The sequence below is a fragment of the Silene latifolia genome, chromosome X (assembly GCF_048544455.1).
Source record: "Silene latifolia isolate original U9 population chromosome X, ASM4854445v1, whole genome shotgun sequence".
In the NCBI taxonomy this organism is placed as follows: Eukaryota; Viridiplantae; Streptophyta; class Magnoliopsida; order Caryophyllales; family Caryophyllaceae; genus Silene; species Silene latifolia.
The window spans coordinates 239,974,458-239,993,225 of record NC_133537.1 but is presented as its reverse complement, the minus strand read 5'-3'; the positions used below and the strand labels follow the sequence as shown (position 1 = coordinate 239,993,225).

Here is an 18,768-nt window from a genome sequence, read left to right as displayed (position 1 = left end):
CGTCCAGAAACACCCAAATCCGCCCGTCCCGTGCCCTGGACGCCCGGATCCCCTTACAGCCTTTTCGTCTTCTACAAGCTTCAAGGAAGGATGCGCATATTTTTCTAAGACCGGCGAAAAGGAGACCGGAGTCTCCCTAGAGACCGGCGATTCCTCAAGGACTTAATCGTCATTTAAGCCCTTAGTAAACCCTAATTTATGTAACTAATCCCCACTATAAATACCCCATTAGTCTAATTAGAAGAGCATGTTCTTCTTAGCAATCTTTAGAGTGGTTAATATCAATCAAATCTCTCTTTAATCTTGTAATCAACATTTAATCAAGTTTTAATACAAGTTTCATTTCCTTAATCTCTCTCTTGTTCATCCTTTGTTTTGGGTAATTGAAGACTATTTGGGTTATTATTGGGAGATTGACAACCTTCCAATCTATCATCAAGTACTTCTATTATTCTTTTCTTTATTATTGGAATCATTAGTAGGTATAATTCTCTTAATCCCTTTTTAATTATTGTTAATCACTTTCATTTATTCATCATGTTTTACTTTGTTGGTATGATTGACAACCTTGCTAGCATGTTCAACATGATAATGAGTGAGTAGTTTCCTTAGCTAGGGTTAATGGGTAATTAGGGGAAACCAACATGGGGGATGATTCATGCTTAATTAATATGTTTTCATAGTTTATTTGCTTGCTTGTTGTGATCTCAACTTATGCACATGTTATGTTTGATGAAATGCGAGCCTATGAATCCTTGCATTTTTTACCCATCACCTATCTTTTCAATGAGATTTGTAAGATATAAATCAACTCGAGTCTCATTAGACCATGCATATAGTTGAGTAGGGAAGATTAAGTCGACTTGTAGGTGTTGTACAATCTAATCGATTCGGCTCCGGGACCCAAACTTTCCTAGGATTGTAAGATATAAACCAACTCGATCCATCACAACAATAATTTCTTGCTTATAATTTGAGAATATGTTTGTATGATCAATTCCCATGAATCCCCTATGACCCCATGACACTCTAGTGCCTTTTATCAATTGTTTACATCCCTTTCAATTCATCTTGCTTGTTTACTTTTATTGCTATTTAGTTTAGTGATCTTCTACTTCAAACCCCAAATTGTGACACCCTTAGACACCACTAGTTGCAATAGAAAATCTCATCTCAATTCCCGTCCCTTGGGATCCGACCTTTACTTGCCTCTTTACTAATTGTAGAGTTGTTTGTGAAGTTATAAATTGTGTTTTGGTCTAGGTGCTCCTAACGACAAGTACCGAAAACTAAACCTCCTCGAGAGTCCGACCAGCACACCTTTAACATTGTGGATCCAGGGCCTACCCAAGATTGCATTATATGATGACAAGCAATCCAGGACTCCAAATTTCTCATAGGATGAGACTCTTTCAACATAAGTTGGAAGATGAATTTCTCCTAAAGTGCTTCTGGTTTCTCCGCTGAACCCTACCAAAACGCTGGATTTTTTGGTAATTTGATCTTCATCAATTTTCATGGCTTTCAATACATCAAGCATGATTGGGTTCACTGAGCTGCCTCCATCTACTAGGATCCTCCTTATTGCTGCGGTTCCAATGTTCATAGAAATTACTAGGCCATCATGATGAACATCAGGGATTCTTGCCAGGTCACAATCACTGAAAGTGATTGTTGGGACATCATCCGGTTTACAAGGTGATGTAATCCTTGGCGTCCTGGCTATCTTTTTTGCTGTTGAACTGGTCAGGCCGCAAATTTCTAATCCACCAGATATGAATTTTACTTCATAGATTGGGGGTGGTGGAGGAAGGCTGCGATCCTGTTTAAGCTCCTGGTTCTCTTTGCCCTGGTCTGCATTTCTGCCTTTCGTCTTGATCAAGTCCTTTAGATATCCAGATTTCAACAGATAAGCCACTTCTTTTCTCAGGGTGAAGCAATCGTCCGTTGTATGTCCAATGTCCATATGGAATTTGCACCATTTGGAGTTGTCTGTACTTGGGTTGGGATTTTCCACCTTCCTGGGCCATCTGACTACCGGTCCCATGTTGTCAAGCCTCTGGATCAATCCTGCAATATCAACACTGAAGTTATGCTCAGAAATAGGCGGAAAAAATTTAGCCTTACCTTGATACTCATGTGCCAGGTTAACTTCTGAATGGTCTGGCCTGGAATACGAAGTAGGTCTGTAATTGTTTCCTTTGCTACTCTTCCTTTTGCTCTTTTCATAGCCTTTTGGTCCACTGGATGATCCGACTTTGTAGCTCTTGTCTTCTTCCAGCCTGATATATGCAAGAGTCTTGGCCTGGACATCTTCGAAGGTATGGTAGGGATACTTAGTGAGTTCATTGTACAAGTCACTATGAGGTAGTAACCCCTGCCTGAATGCCTCCACTGCTGTTCCAACGTCACACCTAGGAATAGACACTTTCTCTTTGTTGAACCTGGCGAGGAATACCCTGAGAGTTTCCTTTGGCTTCTGTGTAATCCTGTAAAGATCACTGGACCGCTTCACTCCCTGCTACTTGCAAATTGCTGGTTGAAGTTGTTGATCAGGTTGGCAAAAGAATGGATGTTCCCGGCTGGCAGGTTGATATACCACTGTAGAGCAGGTCCGGTCAAGGTTGTCCCGAATTCCTTACACATGCAGACTTGCCTGAACTCACTGGGGATAGATGCAGCTAACATTTTCTGTTTATAGAGAGCTACATGATTCTGTGGATTTGTGGTCCCGTCATAAATTTTCATAGACGGAATTACAAACTTTTTAGGCAAATCCACTTTTGCTATTTCGTCTATAAAAGGCGAATCGGCATAGTTATCAGGGGCAGCTTCTTCTAGACTGGCAGGAACTCCGGGTATTTTTTCGAATTTTTCATTTAGTTTCTTGATCTCCTGGACTACTGCCATCATGATGGCTGCTGCAGATTCATCAGGTTTTTCATTGTTATTATTTGGCTCACCATAGCCATCAACATCGATAAATTTAAAGCCACTTGGACTCCCAAAGCTGGAGAAATCAATGTTTTTGATAATTGATGAAAATGGTGTTCCTGGCTGGAATCTAGAGCCTGCTCCTTGGGTTTTTTTTCAATTTTTGTTTCAGAGCTGACTCAGATTCTCTCAACTGAAGGATCTCAGCCTCAGTTTACACTACCTTGTCTTTCAAGCTTTCCAGCTCAGCTATTTGTTGGAGGGTTGCATTCAATTGTTCTTCAATGGTAGGTTGGGCCATATTTTGTAGGTTATTTGGATTTTTGTAAGATAAGGGAAAAAAGATTTTAAAGAGCTAGATGCCCCAAGTTGGGCGCCAATTGTTTTGTATGGATTTTGCGCAAGGCGAAATCAGGTTAGGCTAGGGTTAACTAGCTCAAACTTATCCGTGAGTGTGTATGACAGGGTACGAAATTAGAAGAATAAAACAAGAAAAATAAACGAATAGCAAGACAAAGAATTTGTACGTGGAAAACCCTTTAAATGGGAAAAAACCACGGGCACCAAGCCAAGAGAGGATTTCACTATGATATTGAATATTTAGCACAAATGATTGCAAATAGCTTAAGTATTGTGAGAGAATATGGTATGCTCGTGTATGTCTTGTTGTTTTTTGCAAATGATCTCTAAGTGCTCCTTATATAGCCATGCTGAACGGCTGCATAATCCAGTAGTTAAGGCCAAATATTCTGTCTTGATTATCCGCCTTAATGCTCATTATTGTTCCCTTGATTGCCGTCATTTATTGCTAAATCTTTCCCATTAATGCTCCAATTACTGGCAAATATTCGTCTATAATATAATCTTCTGGTCAAATATCGTCCTGACATTTTGACCGTTGTCCTCTCCGTGGCTTGGCGCCTGTCTTCTTACGTCCTGGTAGCTTGACGTCCTGACACCCTGATGGTCAAGTCGGGGTAGAATATCATCCTTGGATATCTGCAAATTTCCAGGCCTAACACACGGCTACTATGCGGCCCTCGATCGTTTGGAGAGCGTATGCGTCTTGAATGGCTTGGAGTCGGAGTAGTGCAGCCAAAACTTGATTATTACCATTACCATCGGGTTGACCTTGGACGCTTCCTTGACTTTTGTTAGTTCCGACCATCTTGGACAGAGGATAAGAACCGACGGTGAATCAAGACACGATCGACTACATTGCACACTTACTCGAAGAAGAAAGAAGACTCGTGAAATGACTCAAAAAAAGAGGACGTGAGCGTCCTTTGTGTCGTGTGGATTTTGAAAATGATGGTTTTGAAATGTTATCCTAGACAGCCATTGTGTGTGATTGTAGGAGTGTTGACTCGAAGTGACTTTGGAAATGATAGCATAATGCTTTTGAAATTTTGACAGAGTTTCGACTTAGACTTTATTAACTTTGTGCTATTTAGGCCATTTTTGAAAGATTTACATTTTACAATTTGAAGAAATATATTTTTGAAAATTTCGTCACGGTTTTGTTTACAAAAGGTGATAACATACAAGCTACAAACATAGGCATAGGTATTATAACGGTATGCTGAGTGCTTTTAGAAGGGTTTTGGTTAAAAGGGCGGGTTGTCATACCAAGCTATCATACTCTGGTCTGTGGATAGGTCCATGCCAAACATGAGTCGGGTCGATTCCTAGTCCATTTGCTCGAGTAGTGAAAGCCCTTGATACAAACATGAGTAAGCATCATGGGATGGTTGACGTCAATCGCTATTCATCTTTGGGAACAAATTGGTTTTGCACCGTCCAGAAGGGACGATTGGTCGAATTTGTTGGGTTAAGAGCCTAGGAAGGCTGGCTAAAACGACCTAAGAAGGTCGAGTAATAAAAACCGACAACTGTCTCATATAAACTATTCCCTAACCTTGTTCAAGTTTCACCCTAGGTAATACTAGACTTAGTCTAAGTGTATCATCCCCAGCAGAGTCGGCAAACTGTGGACACGGCCACCCGCGCCACGAGCCATCCCGCGCGTTTTGTGTTTGAGGCGGCGGCACTTCTCCCACGGAACTTTGGTGAACAAAGCGCGTCATGGGTCGTTACCGATTTGTAAGGCATTGAAACCGGTGAAAGGTTTGACAAACCTGCATTTGTGGAGTCGCCACCACGTTTTATGGAAAATTGGAACCGTTCGAATACTTCATGCCATGTCAAGACACAAAGTAGTGACATGAACACTAAGAAATCCGTTACCCTTAGAATTCTATGTCTAGAATGACTCTTGTGATGCCAATGAACACGGATGTTCACAGAGATCTTGAGTAAAGGGTGAGGGTACGTATTAGGAAGCTCTTTATTTGAACACTTAATCCCGCCCGCCTCGATAGCGGCGTCTACTAATGATCAGGGAAGTTGTTTATATTTGATATGTTGTCAATTGTATGCATGCAATGCAACATCCAATAGATTAATCCTAGCACGTTTAGACTATGTCGGTGAACAAACAATTTAGCAATTCTATAGGTCGAAGTAGGAACTTAGGTTGATTATATGTGAATGCCAAGCAAGTAAATCATACAAGAACAATCTAAAATAAATATATTACAATAAATAAATTACAATCGATTACAATGAGTTAAATTGAATTTGCGTCAAAAATATGCTCAAAAGGAATTGAAAAGAAAAGAAGAAAAGAAAATATGATAAATATGTCGAATCAAGGGTGATAATATGAATAATAGTCAGTTAGAAACCTAATTAGAAACCTACGTCAAAACGGGAAAGAGTTCAGAGGCAGAAACCAACCCAGAACAGGCGCAGCATCTGGTGCGCCCTCTGGAAAAGGCGCATCAGTTCGTGCGACTGTTCTTGAGCTGGGTTCTGACTGTGAAAGTCAGACCCGCAGGTTAGTTATTGTTCGTTGGTCGATTTATGTCGGTTATTGATATTTGACTCGAGTAGAAGTGATTTAGTCAGATTATATACACTAATATCGTCACAAGTCAGATTAGAGAACATGATTAAATAAATTATTGTGGCGACTTGCATAATTATAATTTTACGATGTCGAATTATAAAGGTTAAAACTTTAAACTTGAAAACGAACGAAAACGAAATTAGAGTAACTAAAACTAGAAAATAGGAAAACTATGTACCAAAGACGAATTCTAAGGACTTGATATGGGAAAATTGAACCTTTAAAATCCGGGTTTGAATAAGATGGTGAAAACCCGCAAATATTGGATTATAAGGGATTTAAGCCGAAAAAAAGGTTAGAAAAGAATTATAAAAAATTAATTTGAAAATTATTAGACGAAATAAGAAGAAAAAGAACGAAGAAAGAAAATAAAAAGTAAAAGAAGCAAAAAACCCGAGGCAGAAGAAGAAGTGCAGCAACTGAAGGCAGCCTCTGGAAGAGACGCGGCAGATGCCGCGGCCTTTCCAGAAGACGCATTAGTTGATGCGATTCTTCCCCACGTCAGATCTCTGCTGTTTCCGTCAAAAGGTTTTAGAAAAGCAATTTTAAAGACGGTTTGAGCATACTTATGATATAAATCCTTACATATGTTATATATACAGAAAATAAAATAAATAAAATTGGGATTTACACCCTCAAACTTACATGTTTGACGAAATGAGATTAACTAAGTTGTCGTTTAGTGATTGCTCAACTCGATGTATGAATGAAAGTGCCCCTTAAAAAGGATTTAGAAACAAATTGATTAAATTGATTAGGTGGAGTTGGTCAAATTGGCCGGTCTATGCAACGTGATTGGTACTCAAAATGATCTGAGCTTACGTGGTCGCGTAGAGCAAGCACGTAGGCGTCGATAAGCAAGAGCACGGTCTTAGAATGCAAAGGGAAAAGAAAAGGGCGGACACTCGCGTGAAAAATATGTGAGGCTGAGGCCTCTATTTATACTAATCACGTGGAGGAATTTAGGTAAAAGTCAGATTAGGAAAGAAATCCGGAAAGATTCGGGAAACTGAGGAAAAATCAGCCCAGGAAGAGGTCGCAGAACCCTTCCAAGAGGCGCAACTCCTGCTGCGTTTTCTCTTGGGTGGTTTCCTCCTCAGCAAGAAATTTTTTTGCGGTTAAATTAGGAATTAGGGAAGATGTATGCTTACTTATTCCGTAAAGGAGATATTTTCCATGATTTAAATCATAAAAAATAAAATTTAGGAATAAAAATCTAGAACATTCCGACTCGGCTTAAAGACAGTTTTAGAAAATGGAAACGGTTTTTGACCCGAACTCCAAATGTACTCTAGTTACTGTCAAAATGACCGTATCGGTGCGTAGATGACGACCATGAGGTTGACTCGACTGTTTGAGCTGTCACTTCTCGACGAACTTACGAAATATCATAAATCACTCCGCGTGATTAAACATGCGACCTAATCATCACTGGGTGTTTGGCGGAAGGTGTAGAAACGAGGTGTCTACACACATTAAACCAAAATTGCGTAGAAACACACCGAAACAACGCAACTACTACCAAAATACATAAGTGAGCTAAAATAACCATAAATAACATATATCGTGGCTAAAGTAGCTAAGAATTGGGTTGGTAAAGACGTGTAAATCCGCCACATCAGTAGTGGTCATGTGTAGAAATCACTTGTATTATTCATTTATTCATTATGTAATTCATTAAATATGTTAATTATTTAAAATGTTGCTTAATTGAAGTTCCGATTCACTCCTCGGGAAACGAGATGGTGACATCTCCCGATTATCTTGGTCGAGTAAGAAGGGGGGTATTATACTCTGCTATTTGATCAGGTCTAATATATATTACTCGGTATTAGATAGTACTGCGTAGAGCTGGCAAGTCTGACCCGACCCGAACCTGTGCAAACCCAACCCGATAGAATCCGAGAGTTTTGCAAACAAAAACCGATCCAACGACGACCCATAACCCGACACCACTCGATGATCAGTTACCCGAACCCGAACTCGACTCCGATCGACCTGACGACAACCGGTAACCTGACGTTACCCGAACACGATCCTAGACTAACTCGATTAAATTGATGACCCGGCAATTATTAAGCTTAATGAAAGTGTTTAAGTGTTTAGATTGATACGTTAGACGTAATGTTGAAGTAATTAAGTCAAATCAAATAATGGTTAAAAATCTAAATTTTATGGTCAAAAAATTAATTAATGCCATAAAGTAACCAGGCGAGATAATGACACGACCCAAACCCGATCCGATACAGCATTTGACCTGAAATAGTCCGTCTCGATAACGACCTAACCCAAATCCAACTCGACCCGAACTCGATATGACACAACCCGACTCAAACCCGACCTGACTGATTTTATTGATATCTCTAGTAGTACCTAGTAGATAGAAATATCGTAGATGATGTTATTGTTTGTTTGTTTGTTTGTTTATTTGTTTTATATTGTCCAAATTGATTACAGCAGCGGCCTTTCAAGTCTTTTTTTTTTTGTTTTTTTTTTTTGATAAGGTAAGAAAACTAGGTTGATCCTCTAGGATAGGACCAACCTATCTCATCCTTTTGAATGAGAGAGGTAAGTTGAAGCCACCGGCTTTCAATGTCGAATAGAAGCCATGAAATCAGCAACCTTGTTGGCTTCACGAAAGCAATGTTTAATTATCAGTTCATCGAAGAAATGAAGATTTAATTTTACATCCTTGATAATATAATAAGAGATTTCCCAAGGAATTTGCCAAGTACTACAAAGTGAGTTAATATCACATAAATTATCACCCTCCACAATTAACTTTGAGATTCCTAAGTGTTTAGCGGCTAAAATACCTTCTTTTAAATCGAGAGTTTCAGCAACAAGAATACTATTAGATCCGCACTTTTTTGCTCCTAACAAAACGACTTTACTACTATGATCTCTTATACAATATCCTAAAGCAGCTTTATTGCGTTCTATTCTCGAACCGTCAAAATTTAGCTTTAGAAAACTGTTTCTAGGTTTCTCCCACCAGATTTCTTCCTTACTATAATTGATTCTAGTTGACTTATCTTTTTCGGGAGTGTTGAGATCATTATGTCTAGTCTCATTCCAGATCTTAATGCTATTATTACATAAAATAATAATTTTGCTTCTATTGATATGAACATCGTTAAAAATAATGTCATTTCTATAAAACCATGCATTCCACCAAATAAAGATAATTTTAATGAAATCCTCTTTTGGACTTTTGGAATTAAGTCTTTGAGATAATTGAGTTTCATAAAAAAGTTTTGACTTGTAATATTATCATACTTTAACAAAAAATTGTTAAAGCTAATATTATTCATATCTTTGATAACCGAACCAATCAAGCGGCCTTTCAAGTCTTGAACCCCACTTACGTATGAGTTTTTTTTAGACAAATGTCACTTACGTATGAGTTACTGCAATCATAAATGTTCATCCCTGGATTTAACACATGAGTCTGAATCCCACCTCTTCTTCCTTTGTCATTTTTTTATCAACCCTTTTATTTATTTCAGATAAACACTCAACTTACACAAATTTCGTTGTTTCTATGACTTTCTTCTCAATCATTATTATTATTATTAGGTTTTTTTGTCAAACACAACCTTTAAATTTTTTTTTTTTCCAAACACCACCTTTAAAAAAAAAGTTTGTCAAACACAACCTTTAATAATTTATTTTTTGTCAAACACAACTTTTTGGCCGCTTGCAATGGGATGACTTTCAGTCTATATTTGAGATAGCAAATGAGGTCGATTTGAGGTGTTTTTGAACTCGCTGGAAAGGTGGAGTACAGGCTTTCTAGGAGTTGTCAACACGGTGGCCAAAGATGGCCTTATGTGGGGTCGATTGGTGCGTAAACTAAGGCTGGTCAGAGAAAGGGTTAGAAGTTTGGGTTTATAGCGGGTTGTTACAGGAGTTTTCGAGGGTCTTTTAATGGGGTTATGATGTTTTGTTTGGTCTGAAATTTGGTATGTAGGTAAAAGGGACTGCAGGGTATATCGTAGTTGTGTTGTTTGTGGTGGTCGTTGGTTGCAAATGGTGGTTCAAGGGGAGTGAATTGACCCACGGAAAAATCCTACTTTGAATTACATCAACCCCATGTGACCAGGCTTACTTTATACACCAATCTACCCCATATAAGGTCACCTTTGACTACCGTGTTGACAACCGCTGGAAAGCCTGTACTCCCACCTTTCCAACAAGTTCAAGAACACCTCAAACCGACGTCGTTTGCTATCTTAAACATCAACTGAAAGTCACCCCCAGTACAAGTGCTCAAACTTTGGCCAAAATGTCGTGTTTGACAAAAAAAAAATTATTAAAGGTTTTGACAAATTTTTTTTAAAAGGTGTTGTTTGGAAAAAAAAAACCATTATTATTATTATTGGTATTGAATGATAGATTATTTAAATCCACTTTTCATTAATTTCTCACTAATCACCAAACATCTACTGTATATCACTTGAATTATTTCCTGAATAATAATACTCGTAATTGTGTTGGTGGAGCGAGACTTTTAACATTTCTGCGGGTGAAGGAAGACCAAGTCTCAAGTGAGGTGGTCAACTAAGTACCACTTCCTATAAACTCAACTAGACCTGTCAAACGGGTCGGGCGGGTCGGGTCCCGGGTCGGGTCATACGGGTCGGGTCAGAATACGGGTCGGGTCAAATACGGGTCGGGTCAGATACGGGTCGGGTCATACGGGTCACGGGTCGGGTTAGGGTCAGAATACGGGTCAAGAAATAATTTTTAACGCCTTTTTTAAACGATTTTTTTAATTTAAAAAATATATTTTTAAAAATTAAAATATGTTTAAAATTATTATTTTAGTCATATTCATCATATACAATAATTATATTGATATAATTATTAAAATAAAGTTTTTTTAATAATTATTTTATTATTAAATATTATAAAAGTTATATAAAATTGACTTTTTGGTTGAATTTTTAATTTTAAGTAATAAAAAAATAATTTTTTAACTATATTTTCAAATATAATATATAAATAATAATATTTTTAATAAAATTCATGATTTTCCTTGATCAACGGGTCAACCCGTTGTCGGTCTTGTCTCGACCCTAAAATAACGGTCATTTCGGGTTCAAAACGGCCATTGGTCGAAAAATTGAATCCCCTAAGAAAACGGGTCGGGTCGGGTCGGGTTTCGGGTCGGGTCGAGTTTTGACAGGTCTAAACTCAACCCCTTTTTACATACTTGAAACTACTTAATTATCTTCTTTCTTTAATCTTATCGTTTATTCAACTTTGCGGCTTTGATTCCATTGTTTTCTGCTTAATCACTCTGAATTAACTGCCATTTTCGGTACGCTAAGGCTTTATCTTCCTTGGATCCATCGATACTTGTGTTTCTTCATTTGGGATTGAAATTTAATCACTAAATTTGGTTGGATACATGGGTATTGTAGCATAATGATTATTAGTGTAATGTTTTGGTTGGTTGATTTCAGGTTAAAGATGGGGGTATACCTGAGCACGCCAAAGACCGACAAGTTCTCAGAAGATGGTGAAAATATCAGGGCTAGGTATGGCCTATCTTCTATGCAAGGTTGGCGCGCTACAATGGAAGACGCTGTGAGTTACCTACATCTCTTTTTTCCTTCTTGCTTATTGTCTTCGTATTGGAAAATTCCATATTACAAGCAAATGTAAAACATGCATGCCTTTTGCTCCACACTTGCTTCTTCCGTTTCCTCAACTCTGCCCACCAATTGCTACATTTTTTTGATTTTTTGATTTTACTGTTTAAAATTTCTTATTCATCAGTGGGAATTACATATGCTCTTTCATGCTTACAATTTTTTGAATCAAAGATCCCTGCTGAAATGACGTGGTTATCAAATTTCGGGGCACATACAATCTGGATCTTATTTCATTATCTCATCTATTCATTCGGATTATACTCTACTTAACTGAGTTTGTTGCTTTGCTAGCATGCTGCCTTTCCTGATCTTGATGCTTCAACGTCATTCTTTGGCGTATATGATGGTCACGGAGGTAAATGCGGAAAATTCTATATCTTTCAGGCTAAAAGCTCTAAGTTTATAGCATCCTCTAGTCTATATTGACATTACTTCACTGGCACAAGACAATGTTGTCAAAATAGGTTTTTGAATTATGCCATTTAACGTGGGAGATACTGGTGAACTTTATCTATTTAGTGTCTCTTCTGCGTAAGGTTGAAAATGCACACAGTCACCAGCGTCACTTCAAGGATGTATCTATCTATTTAGCGTGTAAGGAAATGCATGTCTCAGTTGCACTGTTTCTTAATTAACCCCATCAATTTCTGTAGAACATGTTAGTCTGTGCTGTATGTGTTAATTGTGGATTTTGATGCTTGTAAAACTTGAAGGATAGTTTGTTAGCATTTTCTTGTTTGTAATGGTTAGTCTTGTGCTTTTCCATTTCCAGTGAAGGCATAGACTCACTATCCTTTGGCTTTAGAATATAACGTAATGAAGTGAATTTGTTCTCTAAACTATGTGCACTTCTACTATAGTGAAGTAGCAGTGACTTGGTGCATTTTATGATCCCATTTTTGTTTCAGTCAATTGGAAACCAACTTTTTGTGTTCAACACAAGGTTGAGGTTGTGTACATCCAACCTCCTAACCACGCCACGGATGGGAGCCTTTTAAGGCATTGGGCTAATGTTGTTGGTGTGTTACTGTTGTAATGGTTGATGCTGTGATTATCTACTTATTTATTTTTCTATTTTTTTAGGTAAGGTAGTTGCTAAATTCTGCGCTAAGTTCCTTCACCAACAAGTGCTTAAGAGCGAAGCCTATTCAGCTGGAGATTTAACAACAGCTCTCCAGAAAGCTTTCTTTAGGTATTATACATAACATATTATGATCTTAAATTGATCAATAATTGGTCTTTTTACTAGATATAGGTCTTAAATCTAGCGAGTGTATATACTTTTTATGATCGTGGATATGTCATCATCCATTGGCATATGCAGTTCGTGAAGGCCTAAGAAAGAGAATGAGGAATAATGGTCCATGACTCTGTATCTGTGCCGTGCACTGATCTCAATTGTTTAAATTGGATAGAATTGAATACAATGTTGATAAGGCCGCCCGGCAGTCGCTTTGTTGGAAAGAGACTTGGCTCTTGTCTAGTTGTCAACTTGTCATCCCGCCTCTTCTTTAGATATGACTAGTGACCCAAATAAATTTAGCGGGAAACAAAAATGATGCTTCCTTAAGCCCTTGAATCTGTATTCTTCACTGTGTATGTCTTGTTTTGTTCCTATCATCCCTCTGTAGACCTAGCTTTGAATCATTTTTGGTACTCGAAACAGTTAGTTAAGAAAAATTATTTTATGGTCTGTTGGTTATCGAATTGTGGGGCCAGTCAATCTTTCTATTAGCTGTCACAAAATTGTACAATTAGATTAGGTTAGATGCTCATATTGACATTACTTTTTTTGTAGAATTTTGTGGGTTGAAAGCTAAACAATTTATGGATTTGCTTGTAAACTTACTAATTAAGCCTTTATATAGTCATACATCATATAAATATCAGCTACTAAGGAGATCCACCAAGTAAATAACCTCCTATTAAATAAACTAGGCTCACTAAGTAAATAACTTCCAACTATATTACCCACTAAGACCATGAACAACAACAAAAATATCTATGTCTATAGTTGATATTTTTCGACTCATCACCCCACAACAACAAAAACTTTTTATCACAAAATGACTTTTTGTGAAACTCATCCAAAGTTGATGAGTTTGACAATGAGTTTGGCACACAATTTTGGAGTTTTTATAGAGTATTTTATTCTTTTTGGTGAGCCCAATTCAATGGTCATTGTGTGAAATTTTTGATAAAAACTTATTGTTGTTATGTAAAGTTTTTGGGAAAAATTTCATCTTATCATAAAATGAGATGGATTGGTTGGGGACCCACAAAAAACAACAAAAAGTTTTTGTTGTTGTGGATGCTCTAAATCCAATACTTTTCAAGCAGTAATTCCAATTTTGTTTTCTGCCTTCTACATTTGAAGATCTGGATTTGTTTGATTAAAATGTAGTTAGGTAACCTCTTCTAAGGGTATGTCTTATATGGTGCACTATTGATGTTTGCGTCTATTGGTTCTTATTCTAATACTTCCAAATGTATTTTATGTATCTGTTGTAGTTCCTTGTGTATTGATAATGTGAGCTTTTACAGGATGGATGAGATGATGCGTGGACAAAGAGGCTGGAGAGAATTAGCCTTTCTTGGTGATAAGCTAAACAAGTTTACTGGAATGATTGAGGGACTCATTTGGTCACCGAAAGCTGGTGATGGCAATGAACATGATGATGGCTGGGCCTTTGAAGATGTAGGTATTTGTGAACTTGGTAATGTCTTCTCTTTTATGCTGGGTATTGTTTGTGCAAATGTGAGACACAATGTTCATAATGGGTCATCCTTAAAAGACTGTGTCTTGTGAGTATGGTTGTGTAGAGTGTGTGGCCCGAACATTTGTAGGAGCCTGTGAGGCATTGTTGTTGTTGTTGCTGCTGCTGTTGTGATGGTGTTCGTTGTTGTTGGCTCTGATCTAATTGTTTATCTAACTTTTTATCCCCACCTTTGTGGTGCTTCTACTCATGTGGCTGACGTTGAGAAAGGGTTTGGGTACGAACATTTAAGGTTGCGTTCTTTGGTCATTATTCTTTGTAACATAGTGGACTTCCAAGCAGTGACTGTTTTGTCTGTTTCGGGTTTCTTCTATTGTTCTGGCCTCTCTTATTCAACAATCAAGACAATTTGAATCATTACTTTTCTTCTCTGGGTGCATATTTATATTCACTTTCTTGACATTTATATTACAATTTCAGTGGTCACAATGTACTAATATCAAGAAGCTAAATTATGCATCATGGAATTGGAATTGTGTGTTTTTAGGAAGCTTTTCCAAATAAACTGATTTGATTTAATTCATGGCAGAAGGCCCACACCATTTAAAGGCCTTGTTCATTTATCACAAGATTACAGATTTTTTTCCCTTCTTCCGAGTGTATGGAAGATGTTCTTTGGTGGTGTATTGTGAAAATGTTTTACTACAGCGTTACGGTACTGTATATGCATTTAGGACCGAAAGTCCTTTGCTGGAAATTATACTAGCGAACAAAAACTAGCACCCCTTACCCTTAGTGTCCCCAGTTAACGTTGATGGTGAACCGACGTTAGCTTTGACTGTTAATTTTATGAGGTGTATGTATAGGTAACACACACTAATCACTTTCTATTTCTGAAAACATCTCGTATTTTCATCTTTAAACAAATTTTCCTAGTGTATATTGTGCGAATGTATTGATCCAAGTTGAAATTGTTTGATTCCCAAAGTCAACTACAGTAGATAAAAATGGAATGTAGGAAGCATTATCTTTTTACTGTACCAAATTCTGGTTTCGAAATCCATGGCCGTGGACCAAAGTGCCGATGTTTTATCATATCATATTGCAGTATCTTTTATGAACAATATGTTCCTAATCGTATCATTGGTATTATATTATTTTAAATATTGTCAGTGTCGCTTTAACTTAAACGTTCTTTATGCCAGGGGCCTCACTCGGACTTTTCGGGTCCTACTTCAGGATGTACTGCCTGTGTCTCACTAATTAGGGGCAGCCAACTCCTTGTCGCCAATGCTGGTGATTCTCGCTGTGTGATCTCCAGAAAGGGCCAGGTGTACTTGCAGTTCAACTATCTTGTAATTTAGAAGTTATTGGGACATGACACTGCAAGTTATTGGGAGTGTTTGGATAGGAAAAAAGGAGGGAAAGGGAGGGGAGGAGGAAGGAGGGAAGGGGAAGGAAGGGAAAGGAAGAGGAGGGGGAATGGAGTGTGGGTGTTTGGATACAATTTCCCTCCAAATCTTGCCTATTGTGGAGAGATTTTGATTAGGCTAGGAGGAGAGAAATTGAATCCCTCCAAATCTCTCCCCCTCCATTTCCATCCACCCTCATTTGCTATCCAAACAAGGGATTTTAAATCCCCTACTCTCCCTCCCTTTCTTTTCCCTCTAAATCACTCAATCCAAACACACCCTAAGATTCAACATAGTGATTACGACAATTACATATTCCATCATTGTTAAGTGAATTCATCTTTTTTGAGGATGCAGGCTTATAATTTATCTAGGGATCATAAACCTGAACTGGAGGCCGAGAGAGACAGGATATTAAAAGCTGGAGGTTTCATACATGCAGGACGAGTAAATGGAAGTCTAAACCTTGCAAGAGCTATAGGTACCCCTCTTTTGATTCGACTATATTAGCTGTGTCTAGTTTTGACAGTGGTTTTGTACTCTTTCGTTTCTGAACTTCTAGTAAGGTTATGTTCTCTTTAAACGGCTGATCTGTTCAGAAATGAAGTTCGTATTGTTAACAAAGACTAAGTGGCTGCCAATTAACCGAAGTGACCATTCCTGATCTCTAATGTACCTGTTCCATCTTTCTCAAACTCAAATGCAGCTTGATTCAATTTTAATTACTCTCTCCATAACATATATATATATATTGGCCTTCTTTTATGTTTTGGTCCATCCCATAAACTTGGTTCCTTTCTAAATCTAGTGAGATTTTAAAGAATTGTCGATGGTTCAGTTACAATTGACTTCTAAGATCATTAACCTACGTGATTTCTGATGGTCATAGATTAAAAGTAGCAACTAAGTAAGAGGAAAGAAAAACAAAGATACGGAGTAGATAGAAAGTTATTGATTTTGTCTGTTGAGAGCTTCACCCTTCTGTTCCCTTAGTTGCTGATGAATCAGCTGTACCTGTACGTGAAGGCTTTCTGTTTTTGTTTGTTATAAATATAAATGTTCAGGTACAAGCTTTTTTGAACCAATGTAAATAATCTTGGGCAGGTGATATGGAATTCAAGCAGAATAAGTTCTTACCTGTTGAAAAACAAATTGTGACAGCAAACCCAGATATAAATACGGTTGGTATCACAAAGTAACAATATTTGTATTTGCAGATAGTTTATTATGCAGTTTATAATGAGTTCGTTTGTGAATTGCTTCATGTTCTCACCTCCTTATTTTCTCGCTTGTCTTTTCTTGTGTATTTGTCTTTCGTAAGCTTTGAGCGTTTGACTTTTGATTATCTTTCTCTTTTCGCTTTACAGATTGAACTTTGTGACGGCGATGATTTTCTTGTGCTAGCTTGTGATGGCATATGGTAAGAAATGCAATCCTCCCCTCCAATCGTAGTTAACTTCAGTAATTGTGGTTCTCATAAAGTCGTAACCTAAATCAGAAGTTATCTCCAATTGATCTTCACTTAAACCATTCCTAAACAAATGTTATCTCATAATATACTTTTAACTGTAACTTTTTTTAAAAAGATACCACAAAAATATGTGTATTGACAATCAAACATGCGCAAATATATCATACTAACCGTATATATATTTGGAGAAATAAATGTTCATAGTTGACATTGTGTGACGTCCAAAGTCCGATAGGGATAATAATATAAATGGATATAGGAAATAACTCAGGCAAATTTTTTGTTTGTTTTGTAAAGGGACTGCATGTCAAGCCAGCAACTTGTAGATTTTGTTCATGAGCAGCTAAAGACGGTAAGTGCATGAGACACCTCAAATATTCCATGTGGTTTGGGGAGTAAACTCACTAAAATGTTACATATTGGTTGCAGGAAACCAAGCTGTCTGCTGTTTGTGAGAGAGTGTTCGACCGGTGTCTGGCCCCATCAACTGCTGGAGGTGAAGGGTCGGACAACATGACCATGATTATCGTAGAGTTCAAGAAACCCGTGCAAAACTCAACTCTTTCCTCTGACAATGAAGCTTCACCCTCTGAACCCATGACCGAATCCGAACCAAAACCGACAGAATCTAGCGAATTTAGAAAAGAAGAAGATTAAATTCTGTAATTCAATTATATGAGAAAAAGCATGATTCGTATTCAGATTCGTGGTTGGCTTCTCAAGCTAGTGTTGTATATGAAAATTACCCACTCTTATGTGTCTAGGTGATTGTATTTCTGTTCAAGTGCATACACGACAAATGCTGGAGCCAGTGGCGGAGCCAGGATTTGAACTTAGGGGGGCGAACGACTAATTTTATAAGATACCCTCGAAAAAATTTCGAAAAATTTAAGTAAAAACTTCGAAAATTTCATCCGCAAGGGGGCGGCCGCCTCTGCTAGCTCCACCACTGGCTGGAGCTTTATAGGATGTACAGATTCTCTGGTAATTAGTGCAAGCTTTTGTTTTTTTTTTCCCCTTCTAAATATAGAAAACGTAAATCTTCTAATAATTCGTCAAACACCTACCTTGCAGTATTTGGTTACGTTTTTGAGTGGAGATTGTTTTGAAAGTAGTTACATACTCTGTCTGTCCCCGTCCCGATTATTTGTTTATTTTTTATATTCTGTGGTAAATATTTTTATCAATGGTAAGCAAATGATTGCGACAGGAGTATTTTAAATTTAAACTAACAAAAGTAGTAGTCGTGTGGCTTACCTTGTGAATTTTTTAACTCGCGTTTTCGATATGGATATTATGTGATATTTATCCGAGTTAAACTCTCTTTACATTAAGTCGTGGTAAAGGTGATAATTGGAGCATTTGAGTCGGTTTGTCGAGTTAAAATGGCTCAGGAATTTCGGAGTTGAGATGTTTCATGTCGATCAGATCGACTACCATTTCGGAGTTGAGTTAATTTGTGAGTGATGAAACTGAACTGAATTAAATTATTAATGAAGTTGAATTGAACCGGATAAAGCTGAAATTAAGTCAGAAAAAAACATATATAGCCTTAAAAGATTATAAACAACTTTCTTATAAACAATTTTCGACCCGTATT

At 37.6% G+C, this 18,768-nt stretch overlaps 1 protein-coding gene across 2 annotated transcripts; it reads left to right on the top strand.

The window, feature by feature from the left end:
- The first annotated feature begins 10,371 nt into the window (after positions 1 to 10,371).
- Positions 10,372 to 17,929, top strand: LOC141623861 (putative protein phosphatase 2C 60). Of its 2 annotated transcripts, none has more exons than XM_074440009.1 (11): positions 10,372 to 10,460; positions 11,377 to 11,500; positions 11,860 to 11,923; positions 12,652 to 12,760; positions 14,113 to 14,266; positions 15,491 to 15,616; positions 16,055 to 16,178; positions 16,802 to 16,878; positions 17,065 to 17,117; positions 17,466 to 17,520; positions 17,598 to 17,929. In XM_074440009.1, the coding sequence occupies exons 2-11, from the start codon at positions 11,384 to 11,386 to the stop codon at positions 17,823 to 17,825; spliced, it is 1,107 nt and encodes a 368-aa protein (XP_074296110.1). In that variant the 5' UTR covers positions 10,372 to 10,460; positions 11,377 to 11,383; the 3' UTR covers positions 17,826 to 17,929. The 2 variants fall into 2 exon arrangements, with proteins under 2 accessions (XP_074296110.1, XP_074296109.1); XM_074440008.1 differs by lacking the exon at positions 10,372 to 10,460 and adding an exon at positions 11,127 to 11,231.
- Positions 17,930 to 18,768: the final 839 nt, after the last annotated feature.

Coding starts and splice junctions, on each gene's coding strand:
- LOC141623861 (XM_074440009.1), top strand. CDS start 11,384: ATGGGGGTATACCTGAGCACGCCAAAGACCGACAAGTTCTCAGAAGAT. Junction 11,924..12,651: donor CGTATATGATGGTCACGGAG/GTAAATGCGGAA, acceptor CTATTTTTTTAG/GTAAGGTAGTTGCTAAATTC. Junction 12,761..14,112: donor CTCCAGAAAGCTTTCTTTAG/GTATTATACATA, acceptor GAGCTTTTACAG/GATGGATGAGATGATGCGTG.